We start from the raw sequence: 13,446 nt of genomic DNA on the forward strand, positions 1-13,446 counted from the left end.
CCCCATCCTACTCATGCTGCCAAGCATGACTGTTGGCGACAAGCTATGTAGAAAGAAATTGCCACTCTAGAGGCCAATCACACCTGGAACATTGAGCCTTGTCCTCCCATCATTGTTCTTCTGGGTTGAAAATGGGCTTACTCAATCAAGATCTGATCTAATGGAAGTTTGGATCGTTACAAAGTTTGGCTTGTTGCGCTTGGGAATAATTAGCAATATGATGTCAATTATGAAGAGACCTTTGCTCCTCTGGCTGAGATGACTACTGTTTGAATGATTCTAGCTCTTGTTGCTTCCAAAGATTGGCCAAGAATGTCAAGAATATTTTTCTTTATGGGAATCTTAAAGAGTGTATTTATATGAAGCTACCCCCAGGATTGTTTCCCTCTCCGACTTCACGTGTGGCTTCGTCTCTCTTTATGGTCTCCAACAAGCTCTGAGAGCCTGGTTTGATAAATTCTCACCACTTTATTACAATTTTCATTCAAGCAGAACAAATATGACACATCATTGTTTTTTCAGAAATCAGACATGGTTATTGTTGTTCTTTTGGTTTATGTTGATGATATTGTGATCACTAATTCTAACTCTGCCTTACTTGGCCAGCCCAAGACTCATCTCTCAGAGTCCTTTCATATGAAAGATCTTGGGTTGTTCACATATTTTCTTGGTCTTGAGATACATCGTAGTCCCTTTGGTTTTTCACTCAGTCAACATAAGTACGCTACTGACTTGGTGGCTACAACTGGCCTACAGGAGGCTACCTCTGTTGATACTCCCATAGAATTAAATGTCAAGCTTTGCAAAGAGGGCGACTTATTTGCCGATCCCAGTTTATACCGGAAGTTGGTGGGTAGCCTTGTCTATCTCACCATTACTAGAATGGACATTTATTTTGCTATACAACAAGTCAACCAGTTTCTTCAGACTCCTTGTCATCTTCATTTGTCTGCTGTCCATAGGATCATACGCTATGTTCAGGGCACTTCTGCCTGTGGCTTATTCTTTCTTGCAAGCAATTCTCCTCATCTTGCTACTTATAGTGATGCCGATTAGACCGGTTGTGCTGATACACGTCACTCCATCACTGGTTGGTGTGTGTTCTTAGGTGATGCATTGATCTCCTGGAAGATTAAGAAGCAAGACAAGTTTCTAAGTCATCTACCGAATCTGAATATCAGGCAATGTCTCTTGCTGGTTCCAAGATTATTTGGCTTCGAGGCTTGCTTGCTAAGTTAGACCTCTCTAAGACCGATCTTACACCTCTACATGTAGATAATACGAGTGTTATTCAGATCACGGCCAATCCTGTCTATCATGAGCGCATAAAGCATATTGAAGTCAACTGTCACTCTATTCGTGAAGCTTTAAAGCTCGTGTTATCACTCTTCCGCATATTTCCACTAAGCTCCAAATTGTTGATATTTTCACTAAAGCTCTCACTCACCATCGACATTGCTTCTTAAGTAGGAAATTGATGCTTGTTTATCAACCCGCATCAATTTGAGGGGAGCTGTCAATGGACAGCAACCTGTTCATTATTGTTCATTAGTCTTTCCTCATACAACTCTTTCCTTATTTCTCTTGTTACCATTTGACAGATTATAGATATGTATAGGGCTAGAATTAGGCGTATACTTAATTGTTTCCATGTATAGAATTGTTTGTGAAGATTATATAATATACAGAACTCTCAAGGCCAAAGTATTCAACCATTCTCACAAACTTGATAGAGACACCTCAAGTTGGGTGAAGATGGTGAGAGTCCTCAATGAAAAAGGGGAAATATCAATGTTTAGTTGGCAGACTGATCTACTAATCGCACATTGGACCAGAAACTGCATACGCGGTAGGTGTGGCAACTCATTTTATGCACTCACCATCCATATAAAGCTCACATGAAAGATGTCCATAGAATTCTTAGCTACTTAAAGTCATCACCTGGTAACAGCAATATGGTCAATCAATTTTGGTGATTTTATCTGAGTTGAAGGATCTATAATTTATGGTTTGATTCCCTTGTATAAATAAGAGAAACATGCTCAATCACTATAAGCTTTGGGGGTTTTTTCTTCTAAGCAAATTTTCTATTTCTTCCACTCACAGATTCTTTCTCCCTCTTTTATCAACACCTGGAATATGTTACATTGCTATAAATTAAACCCATATTTCAGCCGTCTAAAAAATGTGATGTGCTTAGAGATACCTTTTTATGCAGGTTCTGATGCTTCAGTCTCCCCTAAAATTCTTCTCAATACTAGAACAAATTACCCAAAATAAAGAGCAGGTTTTGAAGAGTATGAGATTTCGTAAGTATAATGTTGAGAAAAATGCTGTATGGGAGCGTTCTTTTTACCTATGAACACAATTTGCATTAAGCTGATCCTTTTTGTGACACATAATGTTGTATGGGAGAATAAATTTTACATTGAGACATACACACGTTCATGCACAGACACGAGCGCACAGATGGTAAAGTAAGAAAGGAATAAAGAATTAAAAGAGGCCTTTAGATCATGTCAGATTCAGAAAAGCATAACAATAAATGTAGCTTGTAGCCTAGCCACGTTCTAAAATCTCTCAAGCATAGGTCAAGAAGGCCTACCTCATGATATATTTGAGATACAAGAGACCCTTCTTTGAGTTCCAGATTTGGGATCAAATATTTAATGGCATCCGCTCGTTGAAGATTCTCTAAGCAGTTTGGATCAGTTGACAAATGATTGATACACTTCAGTATCTATGGGATAACAGTGCACAGCAATACAAAAAGCATAGTAAGCTATGCAGCAGCAATTAAAGACATGATAGAAAATGGAGAAACTTCTTTTACCTTTAAAAGAATAGGAGGTTCTACCCTATTGAACATCTGGAAAAGACGACTTAGCAAGCTTTGGCTACACATGTAAGATTTTACAATTGTATCTGCTTGGGCAAACTCAAGCAGAAGATCAGCCACCTTTTCTAGGTACTCCCTGGCAACATCTGCATTCAATGTTGAAACCATGTGGGATAGCAGCCCAGAGGATGTTGCACTTCCAGGTCTGGCATTTAGAACACCTGAACCAGACAGCACACCAGATGCTGACTGAGATACAATCCCAGATGTAGAAGCAGCTCCCTCATTAGACGCCATTGGTCCACCCTTCTTAACCGCTGTTTTATATGAAACTCTAGCACTAGAGTCAAGATTTCCATTTTCTTTTCCCCGTTGAGAAACATCTGTGAATCCATGAAGAAATTATTCACCCTCTCTAGAAATATGGAAGATACCTGAATCAAAAACTGACTAATGCTATTACAGTTGCAATGAAAAAAAAAGGGGTTAAAATTATCTTTCAGGGCGTAAGTGTGTAAGAGCTAGGATTTCAATGTTTTTGTTTTTGTGTGGGGGGGGGGGGGATGAGAGGGGAGGGGTGGGAACAGATTTTTGTGACCGAAATAAGTTGCTCGGTTAGCTTGGAATACCATTTGTCTAAATATTTACCTTAAAATATCCAAGTTCTACCAGTCAAAAAAGTATTTTTTTCTAAAAAATGAACAAAGTATAAAACAAAAATAAGATGGAAATTTTTCTTTCAATTAGAATGAAATATTTAGACTAGAGGTTATTTATCATTAAAAAAAGTAGCAGCAAAATTTAGAAGAAAAAGAAAAACATGACAGGAGGTTAAGGTATATTGTTATCAGGAAAAGGGGTCACTTCTAGTTGACAAATCTCCCATAGCTGCTTTGCCACTTTCAAGTTTTTAAGGATACATGTAGCTAGTTTTATTTGGAGCTGGGCATCTCTAGGGACAAAACCAACAGCAGTTCACATCTGTGCTTATAGTCTCATCTATAAGAGACTTCACATAAAATGTGGGGCACCTTACATTGTCCCTGCCAACAGGAAATGGGGAAGTATGCTGTGTACCAATGAATGTTCACAATATGCTCCTAAGTAATTGGTATTGTGTTGAAAATATAATCTTCAAATGTATCACATTTACAAGCTCAAAAAGAACTAGTTTAAACATTGCATAGAATTGGGTGAAAAAATGCAACTGATTACCAGCAAATTCAGCCATTAGGAAATCTAGTTCACCATTTGTTTTCTTGTCATTAGCATGTAATAGAGGTAGCACACTCTCATGCCTATCCAACCCTGAAAGGTGGCGCACATACTCGAGCTGACCAGAAAAATGTCGCGAAGGAGGTTCCTTCTCCAACAAGCTAAGAAGAGGCCGGACATGCTCTTGCAGAGAAGCCACTGTCGTACTTTCAATGGATTTCAAAGGCCGGTCTGTGGATGTTCTATTAGTAGAATTAGGAACACGTTGCTGTCTAAGTTCAGCATCTTTTCGAGAAGGGTCAATCTTACTTTGCTCTGAGTTGTCTCGATCATTAGGCATACTCGCTGGAGGTTCCTTAATTGATAGATTTGCAACTTTATCTAATGATATTGGGTCAGCAAATTTAGAAGCTTTTAAGGCGGCATTACTACATTGAGGCTTATCAGGATCCGATTGGAGGTATCGGGGATCTGATTGATTGGCATCCGATCTCTGTGAATTTGAAGTTGAAGCACGTGAAGATTCTTGCATTCCAGTTGATACATGCTGATCAATTATTCCATGCCTAGCCTTGGGTAGGTCATGCTGATCAGCTGTGGAAAGTGGTGTCTCATACTGACTGAAAATAGGATGGCTATAGTCCAGTTGACCAGAACGTGGTCGCTGAGTGGAACCATCAACAGGAAATCCTCCACCAACAGATATAGAAGCTAATCGAGTTGCCTCATTCAAGCTATACAGGGTGTTGATAAGTCTAAGAAGTATTCCATTCTTTGCAGCTATGCGACAGAAATCATTTCTAGGGGTTGACCGCTGAAGCTTAAAGACCTGCCACATGCAGTCAATAGCTAGATGAACCATTTCCCTGGATATAAAGACCTTTATCAGCAGCTTTGTAATGAAATGTGGAAGAAAGAAAGAAAAAAAATTAGAGCAAGCATAAGTTTGGCCTACAAGATTCAAATACAGCACAAAGCAATCAGATCCACTATAAAAGAAATCTTATAAAGTATGATCACCATAGCTGGAAACAAGCGCCATATCACAATCTACCTCTCTTATGTAATATTAAACCCTCAGAAAAAACAAGCACATAATGCAAAGCCAAGAGCACTGGAAACTGGTTACTTTCCTTAAGAAAAAATCCACATTCTGACCCAAGAAATTATCAACAACGATAAAGATTGGTGGAAAGCCATTGATACTTGAAAAAAATAAGTGATCATCCAATCGGGATGCCCCTAAAAAAAGAGAAAAAAAGGATGTCATTGTGTCAAAATACAGTTACTAGTTTTTTATTTTTCCTTAATTTGATTGCTACCTAAGAAATGCTAGATATTTATATAACTGCACCATTAGGGGAATCAAACTTCATTCAGAATGATCAAACTCTCAAGTCACTTCAGAACGAGCTTTCAATTTACATATTTGAATGGTTACAGTCATGTTTGATTCTAAGAAGCCAAAAAATTAAATAAATGCATAAAGAAAACAATTTAATTTGATTCCAGTTCCTCAAGCCGATATTGTCAAGTCAAGTCAGAATGTGTTTTCCAATTAGCACATTTGGGGTGGAGTTATATTGTACAATTGAATAAAGATTTAGACTCAATCCACTAATCATGTCAAGACAATGTGACTTGCAGTGGTGATACAAAATGATCAATCAAAGAATGCGACGATGGGACACAGCCCTACTATTTGAGACACTGCATATATCATTGCAGCAGTCAGTACATCCGCGAACAACTCCCACACTGTCTTCTTTATAAAAAGCCTCATCAATGAAATCAACTCCTCCAAGCAAGCAATGTCACAGGTGAGCAACATATAATAGAAGTCAAGTCTATGTTGAAGGGATTCAGAAGCTATCAGGTGCAACACGTGAGTAGGCTGGGTAGGGAGGCTGCCCATAGACTAGCAAGGAATGCATGGAATGTAGAAGATATTGTGATGTGATGGGATTATGTCCAAGATTTTCTATCACAGATTGAAAGTTGGGACAGTGAATTGTAACCTCCTTTTGAATGAAATGAAACTTTTCTTATAAGAAAAAAAAAGAAAAGAAAAGAAAAGAAAAACATTCAATTAGTTAATAATGACTTGGTCTAGAAAACTCACTTCTGAACAAAAAGGACCGCCACTACCTAAAGTTCAAAATTATACATTGTTCCATTCAAAGAAAAAAAAATACCACAAACCTGTACTTCGCATAATCAGCCTCTAGGAAGCCCACCAAAACAGGTATTCCATCACAAGCAATGAACATTTGTAATGTCAGGGAGCTGCAGAAAAAGAAACCTCCACAGTGATTCTAAATTACATTTGAGAAGAGAGACCAAATGCAAGGCAATAATAACACAAGGAGACAACTCTGCACCTTGACCGACAAAGCTGCTGCAAGAAAAAAGCAGCTTCCATACGAACTTCCCGAGGACGATCAGGTACCGCAAAGCCCCTTACCAAAGGGATCTATAAGGTAACTAATCAATAACATAGCCATTTAAAGTAGCCTATTCTATACCATAGACATGAAAATGGAGAAATAGTAGCATTAGCCTCCCCCATTATTCAACCTTCCTCAAATTGAAGATAATAATAAAATGAAAAAAGGCTTAATCCATGTTAAAATTTAACAAGCTACCCTATTATTCTAGAAGATTAAAATGTGGAAACTTATTAGAGAATTTTGTTTTTTGATAGGTAGGAAACTTATTAGAGAAATACGAATACTAAATTAGAGGATGCAGGGAACCTCTTTGTTGGAACTAAAAATCTTAATAATTTTCCAACAAAAGAACATAAAGCCAGAACATTCGTAATACTTACCAACCCAATGAGACAAGCATTTTCTTGGAAATCAGCATTATCTTTAACTATCTGATTTATAATTTGAAGCACAGCACAGATGACCTGCAATAGTCAGAAGTATTCACATATGCAAATTTAACTCTATAATAGGCTGAAAAACTATGTTAAAAAGGGGAAAGAACATTAAAAATCAACGAGCTAGCACAAATGCTAACATACACGAGTTTTAGGAACTTCTAGCAATTCCATTAGGGGGAGCAAACCATGTTGGGTAACAAAAACAACTTTCTGCTCAGGGCGTTGGTGAAAGATAGAAATAAGTTTCTGACAGGCAGACACGATCACATCTTCTGATTCGTCTGGTCTCAAGGAACCAACTAATCTGCTAAACTCAACAGCCTAGCAAAGAAAAAAATGTTTTCAGTTATCCGTATCCAAAGGATATCAAGAGCTGTACATTAACAATGCATTGCAATTCACCATTCATGCAGAGCTACAGAAATCAATTGGTATAGCATGGTTGAGCAAGTGTAACAAACTATATATAGGGCATCTAAGACGCACACGTCCACACACATGCACTCACACAAATTTCAAAAAAAGCTGGAATTAATTTAAACTAAGCAGTGATGAAGGCACTTTAATCTCACTAGAGAATTAACACTTAAAAAGTATCCCATGACAAAACCATTATTAGGGAATTGCAAGACTTTGAACTTCAAAATGCTAAAAAGTAAACATTTTCAGAAACATAGTAACTAGCCAAAAGGAAAGGGAAATTCAAGATGCTACACATAGAATTAGGTTGGTGGATGAAGAGTGTGTGGAGTTAATGTAATTGCATAATACATTTAACATAAAAAAATACCAATACAAGTATTACAATGCCAGCAATCTTTTAGGTCTAAAATGTCAGACAATGTACCAACTGAAAGTATGATTAATTGAGATGAGGTAGCTCTTTAATTATAAGTTAAGACAAAAATTTCATGATGGTTGAGTGGCATCAAGTGAGCAAAAGATGGGAAAGTCAGTAGAGATCGAATGAACATGCAAAAGGAGTACCATAGTATCGATCAATGCAAACAGTAATTTTTTTTGTAAGAATATTATTTAAAAAGAATAAAAGGACGCAGCCTAGAATATAACAATATACAAGAGTCGTGAAGAGTTAAACAAAGTCTGTATGACAGTATGACAAAATAGGATTTTTTTTTTATAAGTAGTATGACAAAATAGGATATTGATCACAAGTGAGACTACATGACAAAATAGGATACACATGGCTAACCCTATTTCGCTTAGAAGGAAGTTTTATGAAGCAAAACTCTAAATCAGATTGGATAAAGCGATATTAGTATTGAGATTAATTGAACAATGAACAATTGACATACCTAAAAAGTTATGTGCAACATCATCGCACAAAAATGGACTAGATAATGTTTCACTGCTGACCTATTTTGATTAAAATGTACCTAAAAAGAAACCTAGTTTAAGCCATCAAACAAATCAAATTAGGATGGAGAAATAATAATAACCATGAGTAGGGATATGGATGGAGTATCATGCTGTGACAAGTCATAGATATGTAGAAAAGCAGAATGGCCCTCAAATTTGTTAAGCAGTGAAGCACGCACCCTTGGAAATTTCTAAGGCAAGAAAAACCGAATTGCATTTCAGAAACAAGGTAACTGCTGCTTTATTAGTAAGCCTGTTTTATATCATTTCAATAAAGGCAAAAGGTAGGTTTTCTAACTGTACAGTGCAAGGCACCTAGCGCTTAGGTTTTGAATAAGGACTCTTAAGCTTATCTAAAGAAAAAATAGAAACAGGATGTGTTGGGTTCAAATCTCTATCTTCCTCCTGCCATCGGTGTAATTGTGTGTTTCTCACCGCCTGGTTCAAATGGTAACAATCAATGGTTGCATCAAGTTTAACATCATCTTAAAAACAAAAACAATTGGTTGTGTCAGACTGATGATGACCGAATATTTTTTTATATCGTCTTATTTGCTTTATATAAGCACAGCAAGGTCCATACAACGCAAACTCCAACTCGAAAGAGGAAACCCACTTTATGATCACTATAAAGGACACTTTCTACCTTTTTTTTTTTTGGATAAGATGAAAATTTTATCGAATGGAGTAGGCGAAGCCCATGTACACAGGAAGTATACAAAAGAACACCTAAATACATTCTAGGAACCAGAAATTAACAGAAAATTATGAAAATTAGTTCCGTTAAGCACAATGGCTGAATACAAAAACAATAAGGTGTGTACAAAAAAGTTTTGAAGTTCCTTCATTGTACGCTCCCTATCTTCAAAGCACCGAACATTCCTTTCCATCCAAATACACCACATAATGCTCAAAGGAAGCATCCTCCAAACTGCAGCGACTTGGAGACGGCCTTGAATCTCCTTCCAACAAGTTATTAAATCCACCACCCTCAAGGGCATTACCCAAGCTACACCAACTCTTCTAAAGATCTCATCCCACAACACTCTTGGTCACCTCACAATGCAGTAATAAGTAATACACTGATTCTCCATTCTTCTTGCACAAATAACACCAATCCATAACAAGAGACCCTGCTTCCTCAAAATGTCTGGTCAAAATATTCCCAAGAGAGGTGGTCCATATGAAAAAAGCTACTTTGGCAGGCACACAAGACCTCCAAATACTCTTCCACGCCAAAGGAACATAACCCATGTGATGCCAACATCTTGTAAAAATATCTCACTGTAAACCATTTTGCTCCCGTTGCCGTTAGGCCTCCTGTAGAATATATGACTGAAAAATTCAGAAACAGTAACCATTTTCCAATCATGAATATCCCTATTAAATTGAACATCCCACTGGTGAGAACCATGGGAAAATGCCACCAGATCCGACACAGAAGCATCCCTATTAACAGCAATGCGATAGAGAGCTGGGAAAGCCCTACAGAGAGTGCAATCTTCAGACCAAACATCATGCAAAAATCTGATTCTAGAGCCCTCACCAGTGACAAAACAGATATGAGTTGACAAAAACTCTTCAAAACTCTCCTAATAAATTTCCATAGCCCCACACCATACACACCCCCCTCACTTCATTAGAACACCAACCCCCCAAGCACTTCCGTGTCTATGATCAATAACCTCAAGCGAATCCCCCTCCAAGTGGTACCTCCATAACCATTTCCCCAATAAGGCTTTATTGAATGTCCTCAAGTTGCGCACCCAAGCCTCCATAAGAGATTGGAGAACAAACTTTATTCCAATTAAAAAAATGGGACTTAATTCCCTCCCCTACTCCACCACACAAGAAACCCCAAAATAACTTCTCAATCCTATTAGCCACCCCTGCAGGAACAGGGAATAGAGATAGAAAATTAAATTAAATTAAATTAAAAAAAAAAAAATGGGGAGGTTGGATAAAGTACTCTTGATTAAGGCGAGCCTACCCCCTTTCAATAGTTACATCCGTTTCCACCCAACCAATCTTTTCTCAACTTGTTTAACAACCCCATCTCAAATGGCTCTAGCCTTAAATGTCGCCCCCAAGGGAAGGCACAAATATTTCATAGGCAAGGAAGCCACTTTACAACCCAAGATACTTGCCAAGTTATTAAGACTAGGCACCACATCCACTAGAACCATCTCGAACTTACCAAGGTTCACCCTGAGACCTAACATTGCTTCAAAGCATAAAAAAGCACCATTAAAGCTTGAATATGGCCAGGATCCGCCTCACCAAAAAGAAGAGCAAAAAGGAGATGGGAAATTATGATAGAACCATTAATACCATTTCGCACCAAGAATCCAGATAAAAAACCTCCCCAATGGTAGCCCTCACCATCCGACCAAGTACCTCCATAACAATAACGAAGATAAAGGGAGACAACAGATCCCCTTGCCTCAAGCCATAGGAACTATTTAAAAATCCAGCAGGGGTACCATTAACTAGTACCGAAAAACGAGTGGTAGTAACACAATGCCAAATCCATAAAACCCACCTGTCACCAAAGCCACACCTCCCAAACAAATAAAAACGGAATTCCCAATTCCCATGATCCTATGCCTTTTCCATGTCAAGCTTGCACAAAATGCCTAGAACTCCCTCCCCCAATATTCTATCCAAGCACTTCTTGGCAATTAGAACCGAATCAAGAATTTGTCTCCCCAGAACAAAGGCATTTTGAGTCTTAGAAATAATTTGTTCCTTGACCGTGCTTAAACGATTAGCAAGAACATTTTTCAAAATAATCTTGTAAACCCCACTCACAAGACTTATAGGACGAAAATCCATAACTTCCGTAGTCCCATGTCTCTTCCGGATGAGAGCGATGAAAGTCGCATTGAGGCATTTCTCAAACTTCTTAAAAGAATAGAACTCAAGAAAACCATGCATCGCATCATCTTTCACATTATCCCAACAAGCTTGGAAAACTCCCATCGAAAAACCATCAGGTCCTAGTGCTTTATCTTTAGCCATACCACCAATCAATCTCAGCTTCTTCAAAAGATCTTTCCAACCAGCTTGCACTCTGCGGATCAATAGACTCAAAAATCAAGTCATCAACATTCGGCCTCCAATTAGTTGGTTCCATGAGAAGGTTCTCATAATAGTGCACAATAAGGTCCTTGATCTCAGAGGGGGAACATATGTAAGACAAAAGCTCCGCCAAAAGCAGCTTTGTTTTTGTTTGGACAGCCTCATTAGGTAGGATTCTTACTACAAATAATTTGAGAAAACATTGTGTAATGGTATTGGACTGGTGTTGCATGTGTAAGGAGAATGAGGAATCAACAGATCACCTACTTTTACATTGTGAGGTGGGTAGGACCATGTGGGATGATTTTTTTGCAGGAATTGGATTATCGTGGGTCCTGCCTCGTAGGCTGGTGGATTTTCTAGCATGCTGGAGAGGTCTCCAAGGCAATCTAGAAGCAGCAGTAATATGGAAGATGGCCCCTATATATATGTGTTCGTGCATTTGGCAAAAGATAAATGATAGAAGCTTCGAGGATTGCTAGAGGACAATGGACGAGCTTAAAGTTCTCTTTTTTAAAACCTTGTTCTTATTGGCGGTGGTCATTGATTTTACTGGGCTAAATGTCTATGATTTTCTACATTCGGTTGTAAACCTTAGATGAGTACTTCTCATTTATACATTCTGTGTACTCGGACTATGCCTTCTTTTCTTATGAATAAAACTTGGTGTGTACTTGGGCTATGCCTTCATTTATGCAGCCAACGTAAACAGAGATTTGGTAGGAAAGGGGAATAAAGTATTTTGAATGTCATAAACTGAAGGTATAAATCGTTCCTGCAATTCATTGCAAGGCAATGCAATTCTGGCATTACAGCTCCAAAGGATCATGTAGTGGATGAGTTAGGTTTGAAAGTCTTTCTTCCTCCTGCTGTCATAGAACTGTGCATTCCTCTCTGCCCATTCTAATGGCACCAACCATGGACTTAAATGAACACCAATCAGCCTGACGTGATCCATACAACCTCTATCTAACGCACAAGTCAAAACTTCTGGTAATTGCAATGGATGATTTTTGTTCTTGCTTGGTTACTACAGGAATACAATCCTCTTCACAGAAAGGAGTTAAATGAGCATGGAAAGAATCAACCTTAGTTTCAATGAAAACAGGAAAGGACAAAAACACATTACACTGATCCTCACACACAGCTAGACAATGTCTGAAGAGAGAGAAACTCAATCGATCTAAAGAAGACAAGGCATTAGCTGAAGAAACCTCGAGATTTGGATCATTCTCAGAGTAGTTGATGTTGGAATTCAATGAACTAAAAGACAAAACGAGAATGACTTTAATCAAATAGAACATAGTAAAGCGATGAGGGAGAACATTTCATTTAGAGTCATAAAACAAAATCAGCCACCACAATTGTACTGTGCGCCTACTTCCAAAGGCAATCCTATGCTATGAGAAGAAAGATTTGTGCGCACACACATAAGGCCGCAAGACAAACATAGAGGGAGCTCCACTGAAACAAGAAGAGGAAACTAAGCTTAAAAGGATAAATGAGGCTGAAAGAAGAGGAAACAAGCTCAAGTTTCAAGAAATGCTTTGATGAGTTCATTTACAATGTTACAATCCAAATTAACCTATTAAATTCATTCCTAACCATCAGCTTAAACATTTGAGACAATTGGTAATTTAACATGTCAGAAGAGCAGTAGGCATGAGTCCAACTCTTTAACTTTACACTTTTATGCCCTCCTTCAATTAAAGATTCTGTCTCGAGCCTCCATATTAGAGAGTGTCTTGCCCATAGGTTAGGAAAAGAGGCAGGCCATAAATTGAATAATTAAAATAATTGAGTTTCATCTGCTTGAACTTTTGGAAAATTTGTTGATTTAGCAGAGAAAAATAAAATATTAAGGGAAAACATAAAAAACAGAAATAATATTTAATCAATTATCCTGAACATCCCACCAGCACAAGCTTGCCAAAGCTCATCAATGGGTCATGAGGTAAAAAGAACAAATCGCAAGTTTTGATGAAGTCTTACCTTGCTGTGTGGAGATCTATACATCTAAATAGTTTAGCATACTTTCTTC

At 38.0% G+C, this 13,446-nt stretch overlaps 1 protein-coding gene across 5 annotated transcripts in view; it reads right to left on the reverse strand.

Annotated features, from left to right (window-relative positions):
- Window positions 1-13,446, reverse strand: part of LOC122307720 (MAP3K epsilon protein kinase 1-like) — a 65,515-nt gene that overhangs the window by 12,939 nt on the left and 39,130 nt on the right. For 4 of the 5 annotated variants that reach the window (XM_043120782.1, XM_043120781.1, XM_043120783.1 and 1 more), the window contains exons 16-22: window positions 7,086-7,265; window positions 6,885-6,968; window positions 6,436-6,527; window positions 6,257-6,340; window positions 4,055-4,920; window positions 2,834-3,222; window positions 2,606-2,740 (exon numbers count right to left, since the gene is read on the reverse strand). In XM_043120782.1, the coding sequence (XP_042976716.1) occupies window positions 2,606-2,740; window positions 2,834-3,222; window positions 4,055-4,920; window positions 6,257-6,340; window positions 6,436-6,527; window positions 6,885-6,968; window positions 7,086-7,265 (1,830 nt within the window). The remainder of the gene's footprint in view (window positions 1-2,605; window positions 2,741-2,833; window positions 3,223-4,054; window positions 4,921-6,256; window positions 6,341-6,435; window positions 6,528-6,884; window positions 6,969-7,085; window positions 7,266-13,446) is intronic. The other variant, XR_006241808.1, reaches the window with a different exon arrangement.

The sequence above is a fragment of the Carya illinoinensis genome, chromosome 4 (genome assembly GCF_018687715.1).
Source record: "Carya illinoinensis cultivar Pawnee chromosome 4, C.illinoinensisPawnee_v1, whole genome shotgun sequence".
In the NCBI taxonomy this organism is placed as follows: Eukaryota; Viridiplantae; Streptophyta; class Magnoliopsida; order Fagales; family Juglandaceae; genus Carya; species Carya illinoinensis.